This window comes from Calonectris borealis, chromosome 19 (assembly GCF_964195595.1).
Source record: "Calonectris borealis chromosome 19, bCalBor7.hap1.2, whole genome shotgun sequence".
NCBI lineage: Eukaryota > Metazoa > Chordata > Aves > Procellariiformes > Procellariidae > Calonectris > Calonectris borealis.
The window spans coordinates 2,508,473-2,524,813 of NC_134330.1; the positions used below are offsets into that span (position 1 = coordinate 2,508,473).

Below are 16,341 nucleotides of genomic sequence, written 5' to 3' on the forward strand. Positions count from 1 at the left end.
CGGGAGAGAAGGAGGGAGGGGCGGAGCTCAGCGGGGGCGGGGCCGGCGGGCGGGGGCGGGGCCGGCGGCGCGGGACGGGGCCCCGCGGAGCGGCCGGACGGGGCCGGGTCCTGCCGCCCGCCGGCTGGGAGCGCGGGGTCCCGCCGGGCCCGGTGCCGGTGGCCGGGCCCGCAGCCGAGGAGAGCGGCCGCCGCGGGGCGGGAGGAGCCGGCCCGGCGGGTCTCGGGGCTTCGCGAGGGTCCGCCCTTTGCCTGGCGGGCGTCCGGGCCGAGGTGCGCGGGGTGCGCAGCCGGGAATAGTCGCGATAAATGGCAATACCCGCAGGGATGCAGCCCTCCGTCGTTAAGGGGGGAATAATGATAATTGCGTGCAGCTGTACGCATCGGGGCCGTGAGGAGCGGTGTCTGCCCGTGCTCTGGCGCTGAGCAGCACCGGGACAACGGTTGGGGGTATAATGCTCTATAATGCAAAATGCTCTATAATGCCAAATATTACAAGAATTTCTTTAAGTCAACATCGCACTTTTTTTAGCACCGCTAGCTGCGCAGAGCTGAGTTAATGCTTTTCTTGTCCCATACGTTAAACATTTTGTGGCCTCTGTTGAAGCCAGGGTCCCTCTTAGAGCAGCGGGAGCCAGGCGAGTCCTTTGGTTCCCCGAGTTACACCAACCCGCTGCGCCCCCACCAGCACCAAAGCTCCCGAGCTGCTTTTGCCGGACTCTGGCCTAGAAACAGCAGCAAAGCGACGCAGAAGTGACCGGCTGAGAACGTTAACAAGAACCGGCTCTCTTGGGTTTGCCCGCTGACAGCGTCTCCTGGCTGCTCTCTGGGCTGAGGTGGCCCCAAAACACCAGGATAGACCTGGAATTGGGGTACAGCGATAGAGGCTGGCACATATTTTGTTACAAGGGAGAAGGGACCCAGATCCCAGAAGCTTGGATGATGTTTTCGTTCTGTTGTATGCCTGTGTTCCAAGTGGACTCACCTAGCTTTAAGGCATAGCAGTTATAAAGGTACATAGTGACTCACGGATTTTGCTAGAGCATCTAAAAAGCATTTCATTACAATTAACATATCTGTTAATTCTTGATCGAACTGATTTGGCAGTGTTAGTTTACGGTTGGACTTGATGATCTTAAAGGCCTTTTCCAACCAAAATGATTCTGTGATTCTATGATTCAAATCAGCATCTCAACTCTGAGTTGCAGGTGTAGGTCTGAACTTCATACCCCACAATGAACAGCTTCAGGGGGTCAGCCCGGACTCCAGGATTTGGGCTTTCCACAACCGGCGTTGAGATTTTGCCTGGGAAGGTGCCAGCAGCAAGCTGCAAACTTCAGCTGGGTACCAGCTCGCGCCCTAGCTCGGAGACGAATTGCGCAGGCTGCTTGCTCGTCGTCTTCTCGCCAACACAAGACTCTTCCCCACTCCTTATCTGTTTTTAAATGCTATAAAAATTAACCCAGACATGATTTCTAATTAGAATGCAGAAAGGTGCGGGCCAGGCAGCAGCAGCAGCGGTGCTGCTTCCCCGCAGCAGCGTTCAGTGCAGGCAGTTCTCCTAGAGAGGGCAGACGAATATCATTAATTACCGTTGCCTCCAGCAGCCTCGGCCGTTCCCTGCTACCCACCAGCTGCAGAGGGGGCCTGGAGTCCCGAGGGGCACCAGGGGAGGGGGCGACGGGAAAAACCCAAACATCTCACCCCCTTCTCAGATACCCTATGATCTCCCTATAAAACCGTGATAGCGGGTACTGCGAAGACAATACACAGTTCAATTTATATAAAAACTAATGTTTACTAAAAACGCACATTTTCATTGCAGACAAACCCCTTGGATTTTATGCTGTCGAGTCTTTTAATCCTGTTTCAACTTTTTATAGTTTGTGTTTATTTTATCATGGTATGATTGACAGCTATAATGCTCTGCATTATATGTTATATGGGTTTGCCATTGCTGCGGCAATGTGAAATTAAGCACTGCTATAATATTTTTTACTAAGATATAGTTTTATGAAACAGGAGGTGTTCACAGTGTGTCTTCCCTGGCTTTGTTTCTAGTTTTTTCTCCTTCGAGTTTGTAGGTATTTTGTTTCCAGAGTAAAAGATGCCATTATAAACAAAGGGAGGAGCCTGGAGAAATAAATCTATAGAAAATTAAGTAGCAGAAACAGGTGCTTACCTGAACAGTTACCGAGGAGTAACTAACCCCTCACGCACCAAACCAAAGAACTAGTGCCAAGACCCCCCTGCATAATTGCATTTTCAAACCTCTGCACTCTTACAGAGTGAAAAAGGGGTGTTCCCTATCCTAACCTAACAAATAATAAATAGCCCTATTAATAAAGGGAGAGAGGCACTTAGTGATGGTTAAATAAAACATACCCAATATAACTCATCAAAAATACAGAGTGAGTTGCATTAGTCCTTTTGAGTCAAACCCGGGCTTCTTGAAGTCAACAGCATTTTTGCCGCTCACACCAGTGAGATCAGGATTTCACCCACGGAGACTAATGGGACAGTTGTTCAGTATAAATCCCCAATCCAGCAACGCATTAAAATCCACGTATCTACAACCGTAAACTCGAGGGGTTCTGCCAAAGCTTATAGGCCTGTTTCTTTTCTGTCCTGCAGCCGTCACTTACAGCGGTGCAAAACAAACGTGAAGGAGGAAAAGCCACGTTTGCGTCGCTGGTGTGTGCGGGGGGACCCCCACGCGCTGGGACTTGCTCAGGTTACCCCAGCTCCGCTGATCAGCCCTCAAACAGCTGCAGGAGCTGTTAATTCAAAATTTTTGATAAGGAGATTCAGTCAATATAAACCAACATCAAACAGAAAAGGCAGTGCATGGAAGTCATGGCTTGTTAAAATACTTCACCAACAGTGTCTCCTCCTTCGCTGTTTATTCTCTCTCTTTTGCCTTTCACTTAGCAGGGTAATTAAATCAGACTCTCAGGCTCGGTTTTAATTTCTGGTTCACATGCCCTCAAACCATGCTGCTGTGGTTTGGACTCATAATCATGCGGGGGAATATCTGTACAAAAATTGTATCAATACGTTTTAATTTAAGATGATCATGAAAGCCTTTTTATGCATCACGGTATGTTCTGTAAAACCCTCTGCCTGTTTATAAACTATAAGCAGAAGCCATCAAACTGACTGACATAATTTCTTTGGCATTTTTGCTCTTAATTTTACTTTTTATTTACATGCTTATTTGCTAAAATGGAAGTAACACCCTAAACACAGAACAGATAAACAAGTGAATTTTGAATAGTCTGTACTGTAAGAAAGCACTTTTAATTTCTCACACTCAGCTTCGTTCGCTCCCGTGTATTTGTGGAGCTTGTCGTCTTTTAGGAAATTGTCAGATTAGATGGTAGCTTTGGCAGTGAAAGACCGTATCACCCTTGTGTGTCTGTATAATTGCAGGTTATTAACACGAATCCATTTTTCAGAGCATTTCTTTCCTTAAATATATAAATAAAGAAACGTGTTGGAAATGTAAAGCCGTTCAGACTCCACCACCGAGCAATTCCCTGCTGGGCTGCGTGCCCTTCTGCGTTCAGCAGCACCCAGCGTTGGGTCCCTACCCCGGTGAGCAGAGTGGTGGGAGCGAGGGGGGCTGCAGGCACCCATCTGCGACAGGATTCCCAGAGAGATCCACGGGAATTGCACACGCCACAGTCGCGTCTACTGAATTTAATTGAATTGCATTATCAACGGCGGAATTTGACCCATATACAGAGGACTGCATGCTGTCCAAAAATAGCTACAAGCCGGAGCTGAGCTTATCTTTCCAACACTTTGGCTAGCAAATGTAATTTTGCAAACCAACCTTTTTCATTTCAGTCATAGTATTTAATTTTAAGATTTTCTTTTTAAATCGGCAACACAATTTGTCAGTGAAAAAGAGAAAAAAGAAGAGAAAAAAATGGGGAGAAGCAGAAAAGAGCACACATAAAACCTATCCACTAAAACAAATTACATAACAGGAAATTTAGATTATGTACATAAAAACCCACGCTCCTTATAAATATTTATTACTATTTTTCTTCCGTGTTTTTATTTACTTGAGTATTTCTGATATTCCTAACCCATCACTCATTCAAAAAACACAATTGTTTTAAAGATTTAATCAACCCTTAATTGTTCTTACATCTAAAAATACAATGAATACCGTCTGTCTGAATAGATGCACAGCCTAAAGATGCTTCCAGCAGATAAGAATTTTAAAGGCCACCCAGAGACAATTTAAAAACTAGAAGAAAACCTTTTTAGACGGAGCAAAAATCTATTTTTCATCCACAAAAAAATCTCCCCGTGCAAACCCCACGCGCACACTCTCCTGCGCACAGAAACGCCAGCGCTATTCTCGAGACGCGAAGCACGGTCACGCGAGGCAGCCTTTGCCATAAGCATCACTCCCAGCGATCCGCCGCAACACCTCGGCACGCGTCTCCCTCCAGCTCCATAGAAGTCGGGGGGTATTTTCCAGCTCACGTTCATGGTCTGTGCTGCATGACGATCCTCACGCCATGTAGAGACCTTTCAACAAAATCACACTAGACCTGGCCTGCAAACTTGGGCTTCCTCGATTAGCAGAGCTAAGGATTTCATTCCAAACCACGTGCGATACCGTCAGCCTCTTTAAAGGTTCGGATTCTGCAGGAAGCAAGCTTGTATTAAGACCAATCAGGAAAAAAAAATCTAATTCTTTCAGTGGCCAAAAATGCTCTCTAAACAGTGCACCACGTGTCAGCAACGCAGAGCTGCTCCGGAATTTGAAGACAGCCTGTAACACAAGACTTAAGAGAGACCAGTTGTGCCCCTCGTCCCCAGGAGCGTTATGTGGAGGGCCGAGGGGGTTCGCCGAGAACCCGACCATGACATGCACAATAAAATCAGCTACGTGCATCACATTCAGCGATTCCACGCACAAGTGGTGAACACGCTGCAGGAAAATCAGCCGCCCTACGAGTACCCTTACCATTCCAGTAATCCCAAGCACAGAGATTTAGTAATTTGAAGGTCAGCTAACTGTAAGGCCACATTTACTCTTCAATTTCTGCATTACAGTTCTGCATTGAATGGAAGAAAACTCTCCAGACAACAACAAACTGCTTTCTAAGCATGACCCCATGCTCTATAGCTAAAAGCACCACAAATACTATTGAAAAAGAAACAGAAGATAGATATCCCAGAAGGATTTATAAACAAAATATATAATTTCATTTATAACTTCATGGATATTTTGTTGGCATGAGGAACGCTGAGCGCCCCAGTGCCATGGCAGACACAAAGAAAAGACCTTCCAGAACATGCTCCAGCATCACAATTCCCTGTTCCCAGCTCAACAGCATCAGCAGCATTTAAGAATATGTATCAATTGTTTAATCTTAATATATGTGAATTTATCTACCAGGGGTAGTAACAGAAAGGGAGACTGCAAATGCTTATATTTGATATTGTAAGAACATGCAAAACTTAAATACAACACTCTTGTTCAGGGAAAAAATCCAGACTATGGCAAAAGGAATCATTCCTGAGAGGACACTGCCGTATCTGCCACTTCCTAGGATGGCGAAAGTACGTAAGTCACCACCGATATTTTTAAATTATATTTATTTATAGATTTGTATCATGTACCCATCGCTCAGCATCTGGGTACACATACACATATTAAAATAATATACATCATTTGTCTACAAATTATAATTTAAGTACATTCTTACTCCTGGGATACAGATCTTCACGGATCCCCTGCCGTTCCCCAGGCAGAGCCCTGAGATACCAGCAGTGACCGAGGACGAAGGGGAAGGGCAGAGAGGAGCACCACACAGTGCCGGCGCGGTGGGACACAGTGCGCGATCAGTTTGGGCCAGAAGCAGAGTTGTTGGGATGCTGGAAACTCACGGCATTTTAAAGACACTTGGTTAGCCTTCAAAATATCTCCTCCACACAGATTAGCTCAATGTGAATAATACTTACGGTATTTGCCTTGCACCGTTCCCTAGCAAACGGCGAACGCTCTTACGCACGGGCTTCGCACAGCTCTTCAGTCTCGCACATCTGAACACCCAGCCTCCCTCGGCCGTGCCGGGAGGGCGCGTCCCGCTCTCCCCGGCTAACGCCACGGATGCCATCCAAAATTGGGGGAGCAGACGTGGGCCCGCGCGGGGTTTAACGTCACCGGGCTGCACCTTCTGCTGGGACATAGCAACAAGGTGAAGGTCACCGAGACCAGCAGCAGTCAAGGAAGAAAAGATCAAAAGAGAGTAATTACTTCTAAAAACGCTTTTGAAATTACATTGCACATACGTCTAGTTGCATACATGTCACGTCCATGTTCCTGCAGTTAAAAAATTAACACACACATGTAAAATCCACCCCAGCGACACGTATTTTCGAGGCCCTTCTCCTGCAGACCTCTATTCACCCCAGTAATGCTACTGAAGTCAATGGAAATGCTCTTGTAAACAAGGACTTACAAGAACCCAACCTGACAATGATTTCAAAAGGAGTTTTGACTGTGCAATTGTTGCTGGATTAGGATCTTCAGAAACACCGAGCTGGCTCTGAAGAGCACAGAATTCAAATCTGCAAAGCACTGGGGCCTCCAGAGCGGATCCCGGGAAGCACTGAAGGACACGCTCAGCCTGAAGCATGGGAACGGCTCCCGGGCTCCCCCCCGAAGACGGGCAAAACCCCTGCGGAAGGGATGGGAGCTTCGAAAAAAATACAGGCTCTCCTCCCTCCCTTTTATAAGCCACTGACCTAAACTGAACCATATCACATCGCTGCCTAAATTAACACAGAATAAACTGTACAAGTACCTTGTTACCACAAAAAAAAAAAAAGAAAAAGAAAAAAAAGAAAGAAAAAGAAAAAAAAGAAAGAAAAAGAAAAAAAAAGAAAGAAAAAGGAAAAAAGAAAGAAAAAAAAAAAAAAGAAAAACCACTTGGCAGACATGTTTTCTACAAAATAAACCTATTTGGTGAAATTCTCATTTAAAATAATTGATTCAACAATAAAACAGCAGCGTAGACCAGAAGCGCAAACAGCAGTATTTATCAACAGCACTTGCCCAGATAAGTAAAAGTTTCTAACAAATAGATCACCCATTACTTTGCTTATATAAATGCAAAACAGAGCAACAAAACATAGCAACAATACAAAAGACAAATAAATGAGTTAGACACGGAGTCCGTGAGTTTAAGAAGTCTCCCCTGTATTTAATAAAGCATGAATTTTTTTAGAAACACTAACAGATCCCTTGCAGATAGTTTTTATCTTCATATTACTATGTAAGACATTTTGTGTTTAAAGTGAACTATTGCTTCACCTAGGTGGCCCCTCTGCTGGGCATAGGAACTAGGTTGTGAACAAAATAAAAAATCACCACTGAAAATTACAAATCATACAACTTTAAAGCATTTTGATTTTTTTTTTTCCCCTCAGTCCAAAGAAATAAATAATTGAATCGCTGGGAATGTAGAAGTCTGTGTTTTAGCATAAAATTCTGTGTCTACGTAAAATAAAAAAGCCAGCCAGAGACACGATTAGTTGAGAGATGAAGGAAAATATGCAATTATAGTTCATCCCATTCTATTAGCTCAGCAGGTGGAAAACATTTAAACCAGTGACTTTTCAGAACCGAACCTAATTCTTTGCTTCTAACACAGGTCAAAGTCCTCTCGGAATCAGTATGCTTTTTGCTTTTGAAGAACTGAATATTTGGGATTCTGCAATCATTTATAATTAAAACATTAAATCTGTCATTTCACAAGGTTCCAGAATTTTTTGTTTTGTTTCATTTTTCTCCAAGAAAATTAGTATGTATCTAGTGCAAAGCAAAACATTCTCCCCCGCTGCCCCTCAGAGAACTTCATATACACCAAACGTATTAAACAATTGACTTTGTATCAGCTATAAAAAAGGATTAAAATTACTTCCATGACATTGAGGTTATGCTGTGTTCAAAACCATCCAATTAGGAGAAAAAAGAAAAATTACCTTTGGAGAATTAATTTAACTAAAAATGGATCAGTTAAAAACCGTATCTTTGCAAGTTTTCTACATTTACAATACATTTTTGTTTCTGCATAAAATAAGCGGTTTAAGCATGCTTTCTCTTAGCATAGACCAAGAAGAGGTTAATATATTTAACAAGTTGATTGGTTTCCCATTTTGAAATTTAACGAACAGCGTAACGTATTATTTGCACTTCAACAACTGAGGCTGCAGATGGAAAGAAAGGCTGGAGCTGCCACTGACTGCTATCTGCATCGACACCAGGGTTTGGACTTCTACCCAGCAAGAGCTATACAGGATTATCAGTAGCGTGGATCATTCTTTCTCAGGGCTATTTTACTCAAGAGAATCCATTTAAAATTGCTTAAAACATCAAATGAAACACAAGTTATCTAAACATCAGATTTTCTAATTTTATTAAAAACGCACAAATTTTATCCAACATGTTTTCTTTCATACAGTGAATGGTCTAATATGCACTGGAGGTCACACAAGCTTAGGTTTATTAGAACAATAAAAGACATATGAGAAATTTAATATATAAAGAAAAAAGTAGCAGCTGTTGACTGCATATTTGACCATAAAATTTAAATATTTTGGACTTTTATTTTAAAGACACAAAAATAAAACCTGTGTGGGTCTATATAAGTCATATTAACAATTCCATGAATGTTCAACAGGACTAAAAATTAGCAAAGATGTTTGTTTGTTTTTTTCTTTAACCTTGTAACACTTTTTAAACACCTTCTCGGGTTGCTGGTGCAAAGCACCTTACAGTATTTGTGCTATATATTTACTTTATTTGGCAACTGTCTGGGTTTCGTGGGTTTTTTTCTTTGCCTTCTGTAAACAACACCTTTTACAAACTAGCACAGTGAACCACAAGCCCTGCAATCTGTTATAACATCTACAGAAAAGAAAATGAACTATTTTGGTTGGTTGCTCAAAATATTTTGCTTTTGAACAAGAGGTTCTAAAACAGGATTTATTAGTAAAACATTGAACTCCTGAATTTAACATTAGACGTAAACAGTTGACTGTTTTTAGTTCAATAGAGTCTTTTTGTTTAGCTTTTCTCTCTCTGTGAAGGTAGAATACTTTTTGTTTGTTTGTTTTTTTCAAGTCATTTTCGTTAGAGGTCTGGGTGGTGACCTTTGCTATGATGAGGAGGTTTTGTACGTGTAGCTTTGTGAAGGTAGAAGAGTTGGTGCTGAGGGCTTAACATTTAGTATTTGTTATTTTGGAAAACAAAACAAAAACAAAGGAAAAAGAAAGTTGTCCCACCTGATAGTCAGCAGGCTGCAATGGCTGAAGCTAAAAAGTTTCTTGTTGTTGAACTTTCTGAGAGACAAAAATTAACAAACAAATTCATAATGCCAGAACCATCCTTAACCGGGAACGCTAGAGTTCTTGAAGCTTTTTTCCCCCTTTTCTTTGACCTTTCCTTCATTCAATTATTAATTTTTTAAATGAGAAGTTTCTAAGGATTGTGGCTCTTAGGATGACATCCAACAGGGTAATCAAACTTACGCCATCCTACGGTATGGCAGCACTTTACTGTACAGCTTCACCAGTTTCTTTGTCAATGGTACAAAAAAGTCCCCTTGCTTGTTTGATACAACCATAACATGAAGATTGTCCTGGTCTAGAGCAAAGCTTGCCTTGGAGCGATTTGGATTCAGTTCGTTCCCAAGGTAATATTGTCTTAGGGCAGGAGAGATGTTATATTTATTCATTTCTGTACACCATAACAATAAGCAGACTAGATGATCATCACTTACTTAGACCCAGTTTGTTTTAAAGCTACCACACAGCTGCTTCATTCATTTCTGGTGGATGTGACAAGTGATTGCCATAGTTAGCACCACCGTTGACGGATATCGAAGAAAATGGAGGACTGGGGCCAAAAACTTCTGCGGACATGGAGTGCAAGGACCCGGGCAGGTTGGGTTCGGGGCTGGGCGAGTCTCCGGGGGGGTGCGACATGATGTCAGTGAAGCGCTGAGCCTCACTGGAGGGGTGATGTCCGGGCAGGGGGTGATCCATGGCCCCCAGAGGAGTGCCTGACGGCCCCGAGGAGGGCACGAAGGGGAGATCCACGGGTGTCTGAGCTTGAGATGAAGGAGGTCCTTGCGGGAAGAAATCGTAATTGCTTCCAGGGCCGTAATACTCGCTCTGATAATCTGGTGGACAAGGAGAGACAGAAGGAAGGTAACGCACAGGCAAAGCAACCGAGCGGGAAAGACACGAGAGCGCGCTTTAACGGCGGTGCATCTGGGTGCCTCAAAATGTCACCCAGAGCTCGCTGAACCCAAGGGGGAATGTGCAAACGGCTTGGCCGGGCTCAGGCCGGTTCCTGGGGATCCCCTTCCAGCGGAGCCCCTGGCCAGTAGCGGGGGCACCGGAATGAAATGGCCAGGTTTGCAAAAACACCCGGGTCCCGCTGGCAGCGCGGCCACAGCAGCCCCCGGGTGCAGGGGGGTCACCCCCGCCGGGCTCCGAGGGGCGAGGAAACCTGCGGGGAGTGGGGGGACCCCCACTGCAGCCCCGCCGGCTCGGGTGGCTGCGGCACGGCGACATGGCCGCGCTGCCGGGTGTCCCCGCGGGGGTGCGGGCATCACGCCACGGGGTGCCCGCGGGCGCAGGAAGGCGAGGGGCTGCAGGGGAGGCGGGGGGGGAGCGTTACCCACCTCCGTAGAAGGAGAAGGGCCCGTTGGGGATGAGCTCCCCGGGCTCCAGCCGGTCCACCAGCGGCCGCATCCTGCGTGGGCTGCGGAAGAAGGCGTGCCGGCGGGCGCCCAGCGCGCTCAGCTGCTTCATGCGCCGCTCCTTGGAGCGCCGGTTCTGGAACCAGACCTGGGCGGGCGGCGGGAGAGGCGCCGGTCACAGGAGCCGCGGTCGTGGCTGTCCCGCTCACGGGAGCCCGGGACCCGCCGCCGCCCCGCGCCTCCCCAGGGACGATCCCCCCCTCCCCCTTCGCCCCCCTCAGTGTCTTTTGTTCGGGTGTGAAGGGCGGGTGGCCCCGAGCCGCGCTCCTCCTCGTTTCAAACGGGGTCGAACCCACGCGTGACGGCGGCCCCGCGGCCGGCCGGGCGCTCCCCGCCGCCCGCAGCTCGCCGGCTGCAGGTCAAGAATGATTGCGTTAATTCTTATTACCCTGACAAGATTACTCCTAATTACCCTCACACTGAGACTCTCCAATCTAACCTCGTCTTTAATAGTCCTTTAACCCCCCATTACCCCCAGCGCTGCGGGTTTATAAACCTTTTAATAATTCCAGCGCATTGTCATTCTTATTTATCCATTAACCCCTCACATTTATGGTTATTAATTTCGATACAATTTACAGCTTCTTTAGGACTTTCTAAAAGCAACCCGCAGCTCTGCCCCTGCCGACCGGCCGGGGCTTGGGGGGGCCACCGAGATAATAACGATTTAAAACGACGGCGGGGCTTTCCCCGGCCCTGCCGTGCGGGGGATGCCGGGTGCCGGTCCCTCCACGCCGCCGGAGCGGGCGGGGCGGCGGCGGGGCCGTGCCCGGTGCCCCGGGGGGGCCGCGGTACCTGGATGACCCGCATGTTGAGGCCGGTCTCCTGCGCCAGCTGCTCCCTGATGTGCCGGGTGGGTTTGGGGGTGGCCGCGAAGGCGGCTTTCAGAGTCTCTAGCTGTTTGGCTTTGATGGTGGTGCGGGGTCCCCGCCGCTTGGCCCCCAGGTTCTGGTCGTCGTTTTCGTTGCTGCCCGTCTCCTTGTCGGACACGTTGGCGCTTTCCGAGTCCTTGGCGTCGTCCTGGGAGGGGTCTTGGGAGTCGGGGGACAGGCTGGGGTCACTGCCGGTGGTGGCTGGGCGAGAGCAACCCGGGTCACGTTCAGCCCGGGGGCGACCGGAGGGAAATACCGACCGCGGTACGACCGGGGGAGAGGAGAGGGGCAGGGAAAGGGGAAAGGAGAGGGGAAAGGAGAGGGGAAAGGAGAGGGGAAAGGAGAGGGGAAAGGAGAGGGGAAAGGAGAGGGGAAAGGAGAGGGGAAAGGAGAGAACCGGCTCTTACCCCGCGGAGAAACCGGGGCTTGAGCGCATCCCCGGCCGCGCTCCCTCACCTGAATGCAGGCTGTTTTCTTTGGCAGTATTGCTGTTATTTAGGTAATCTTCTTTGCAGACAAACTTGTTTTCGTCTATGATGTAGAGCTCCTCGCCGGTGGAGAGTTGCTTGTTACACATCATACACGTAAAACAGTTCAAGTGGAACACTTTGCTCCGCGCCCTGCGGACCAGGTCGCTGGGGGAGATGCCCTGGGCACAGCCCGCGCACTTGGTCCCGAAACACCTGCGGAGAGAGGCCGGGCAGGGGTCAGCAGCGCCCGCCCGAGCCGCGGGGCCCCGCCGAGAGCAGCCCCCAGCCCGGCCCCGACGGGCGAGCGCACCCACCGCATCCCCGCGCCCTTCACCGCGGCCTCCGCTCGCCCCGGCGAGCTGCCCCGCCTGGCCGTGCAAAATGAAATGAAATAAAATAAACCCTCTTCCTAACGAGCAAACGCCTGAAATTATATCTTAAAAAAAAAAAAAAAGACCCGATCTGGGCAGAGGACGAAGTGCCGAGGGATTAATTAAACACCGGGGCTGCGTTGTCCAGGGTTTCCCCTCTGCGCCCTGACACATTGATTAACGACACTCTAATAAACATTAAGCAGAAATTCTTATATGTTATTAATCGGTCGCGGCCGCACACTGGCCGGAGGAGCGGCCGGTAACGGCGCTGGGGAGCCGAGGGCCGGGCGGCGCCGGACCCGCACGGGGGCTCGGTGCCTCCCGCGCTCTGCTCGGGCCGGAGCCGCACCGCGGGGCTCTCGGCAGCCAGGCCCGGGGCAGCGCCGGCCCCTCTGCCCGGGGAGGAGCGGCAGCAGAGCGGCGGGGCGGGGGCAGCGCTCCGCCGCGCCGGGCGATGCGGTGTGCCTGTGTGCGGCGGGCGGGAAGGGCTCCGCGGCCAGCCCGGCCCCGCGCCGGTCTTTGCCGTTATTGCCGGAGTGCGTGCGGGCCGGGGCGGCGAGGCCCGGCCGGGCTCCGAGCCCGGGATTTATTCCGGCGCCCGCCAGGATGCGCGGGGGAAGCGGCGGCGAGCGGTGTCGGTACCCGCTCCCCTGTTCATCAATCTGCCCAGGGTGGTGGTGGGGTGTCATTGCCCCCCGGGGCGGCCTCGGCCGGTTTGACGGGCGGCGCTGGGCCCGCGCACGGCCCCGCACCGGAGCGGCAGCGGGCTCCGGGCGTGCTGCGAACAACGCCGGGCTCCGGCCGGCGGAGCGCCGCGCTCACGGCCGCGGAAAGCCCCGCCGGGAAGCCCAGCAAGTGCCGCTGCAGCGGGGTCGCCCCCGCTCCGCAGCACCGGGCCCAGGACGGCCCCCGCCCCCCCGCACCGCCCCCGCTCCCGCTCCGCCGGTCGATAGTTTCGAGGCAACTTTGGGGAACTGGAGCTCGGCCGGTGCCCGCGGACAGCGGCCGGGACTCGCCCTGCGGACCCCGACGGGGCGCCCGGGGGCCCCTTCCCCGGGCCTGACTCTCGCCCGCCCCGGGGGATCACCCGGAGGAATAACAACGTTTTCGGGGCTGTTTGCGTGTGCACGGGGAGGGAAGAGGCGTTTGTGGGTCACACTGAACAACGGGGGAAAACAAAAAACAAAACAAAACAAAAAAACACAAGGGAAAAAGGGAGATGAAAAACGGATGTAAAGGAGCTACGGCTCCAGGCAGGGGGGTCCGGTACTTACCGAAAGAAGTCGTTTTTGCAGTAAAGCTTGCCTTCTCGCGAAAAGCATTTCTCTGTCAAATTGCATTTACATTCACAGCACTGAACACACTTCACATGCCAAGCCCTGTCCAGTACATTCAACAAAAACCGGTCCAAGATTGGCCTTTTGCAGCCCGCACAGTGAACCATTGTCTTTGGTTATTTCTGAGAGTGGGGGGTATTGGTTTCCCAGATGTCAAGCAAAAAAAAAAAAAATTAAAAATAAAAACAACAAAAAAAAATTTAAAAGACGACAACACCGGCGTAGGTTTGCTTTTTTTGTGTTTGTTTTAAAAACCTTGGAGAAGTGAAGGAGGAGGAAAAGAAAGGGAGGAAGAAAAATCTTCGTTCGAGTGTCCTAGGAGGGATACACAGGAGAAACCACCCACTGCCCGAGGAGACCAGCGCTTCGACACAACCGCAGAATCCCGGCCGCTACCAACCACGACAGCAACGATAATAATAATAATAATAGTAGTAACAATAAAACAACAACGACTATAAAGATCGGCGCTCATAAAAATTAAAAAAAAAAAATTAAAAAAAAAAACAACGCCAAAAAGCGAGCGTGATGAGTTTTTCTCAGGTCTGAGGTAGAGCAGTCAGGAGTCAAAGTGCTTTTCCCAAAGAGAAATCAAAGCAGGAATAAAAAAAAAATAAAAATAAATAGCAAAACGAGACATGGAGACCCGACAGCGGTCAGAAGGGCTCTGCCTGCTGCCGCGGCGACATGGCCCTACGCGCCGCGGAGCGGGCCGCCGTCCTTACGCGGGGAGGGGGGGGAAGGGGGACGCTCCACAGCTCCTCGCTCCGTCCTCTCTCTCTCTCCCTCGACGTCTCGGCGGTACCGTCGCGCCCGGCTCCTACCTACCCCCGCGCACCGCCCTGCGCGCTACCCGCGGCGGCCGGCCGCGTCCCCGCCGAGCCGGCGCGGCATCGCCCGGCGCAACCGGCTTTTGTTCCGCCTCCCGCGGCGGCGGGCCGGGCCGGGCCGGGCCAGGCCGGGAGCCGAGGGCAGGGCAGGGCAGGGCAGGAGAGCGGCGCGGCCCGCGCCGTCCCGGCAGCGCAGGGCGCACTGCATGTTCCCGGCAGCCCCGCGGCCGCAGCCTTATGCACCGCGCGCAGACGTCACCGCTCCTCTCGGCCAATCGCCGCCGTCGCCGCCACCGCCCCCCCCGCGCGCACCCGTCGCGCCGCCGCCGGACGGGGCGTCCGCTCCCCTTTATAGAGCGGCCGGGGCGCCGGCGGCCGCCTCCCCCGCACCCGGCCCGCGCCGCTCGGCGGAGGGGCGGGCGGGCGGCCCGCTGCCGCTCGGGCCCAGCCGAGGCGCGCCCTGCTCGGAGGCCCGGGAGCGCGCTGCAGCGGGTAGGTGTGTCGGTGCGCGGGGGGAACGGGGCCGCTGGATGGGGTCTGGCACCCCCATAGGGTTACGCATCCGTTATAGGGACCCACCGGCCGGTTTCCGCGGCCGAACAGCGGAGCGGCTCGTTGGGAAGCGGCGTCAAACGAGTTCCCGGTTTAGCGTGGGTTTCCCCCATCATAAACGGCGGGCCCCGAGGGCGGGGGGCGCGGAGCCTCCCGCAGGGCGGTGCGGTGCGCCTCGCCGAGGAAAAACCCGCGACGGCTCGCCTTTCCCGGGAGGAAGGGTGCGGAAAGGCTGGGATCGCGGCCCGGTGCGCTCCGACGTGCCCGGGCGGGGCCGCGCCGGCGGGGAGGGGGCGGCGGGTCCCGCTGCCGCCCGGCCGCCGCGGGCCGAGGGGAGGCCCCGGTAACTTGGCAGGGATTCCGTTGCCGGCGCTCGCAGCGCCCGACTGGGGCCGATCGGCACCGGCCGCCGCTGATGTACTTTTTTTTTCTTTTTTGGCAAATAAAAACGCATTTGCTTTTACCTTCCAGGGCCTCGGTCGGTGGCCGGGGCGGTTAGGAGGGACGTGATTTCTCTGTCCTTCGCGCTTTGCTGCCCGGCGGGAGCTGCCGCTCCGGGGAGGCGTCGCCGCCCGGCAGACGCGGGCCGGGCCCCGGGCCGGAGCAGCCCCCGCTCTCACCTTCCCCGCGGGCTGATTGATCTGCTGGCGGGGAATTAGGAGGGGAACGGCGGATTAAATAGCCTGAGCGTGCCCGAGGGTTACACGCACGGCTGCGAGCCGGGGCTGGGCGCGGCGGGGCGCGCACCCTCCGCGGCTGTCCCGGGCGCGGGGGTTGGCGGAAGGCCGCCCCGGAGCATCCCCCGCCTCCCCGCGCCCTTCCCCGCAGTCCGCGCTCTCTTTCACGTCTGTTTTCCTCGTCCTTGGGGGGAGGGGAGGGAAGCGGGGGAGGGAGAAAGAGGAAAATAGAAAGGAAAACGGAGGCAGGAAACCCCCCTCTGGGGCGCTAAACGGCGGCTCCGCGCCCTGCCCGCCGCTCCGACCGGGGGAGCGGACGGGGCCGGTGACGGTGCGCAGCCTGCCCGGGCTGGGAGAGCCAGCGGGGCCGTCCTCGTGGCTGTCCCCGGGCCGAGGCATCGCTTCGGTGCTCCTGCGGGTGTTTAAAA

The 16,341-nt window shown here is 51.9% G+C and overlaps 1 protein-coding gene across 1 annotated transcript; it reads right to left on the minus strand.

The window, feature by feature from the left end:
• Positions 1-9,128: 9,128 nt before the first annotated feature.
• On the minus strand, positions 9,129-14,756 carry LHX1 (LIM homeobox 1). The gene is made up of 5 exons (XM_075168378.1): positions 13,792-14,756; positions 12,130-12,356; positions 11,597-11,874; positions 10,724-10,889; positions 9,129-10,216 (listed from the first exon to the last, which is right to left on the minus strand). The coding sequence occupies exons 1-5, from the start codon at positions 13,959-13,961 to the stop codon at positions 9,837-9,839; spliced, it is 1,221 nt and encodes a 406-aa protein (XP_075024479.1). The 5' UTR covers positions 13,962-14,756; the 3' UTR covers positions 9,129-9,836.
• Positions 14,757-16,341: the final 1,585 nt, after the last annotated feature.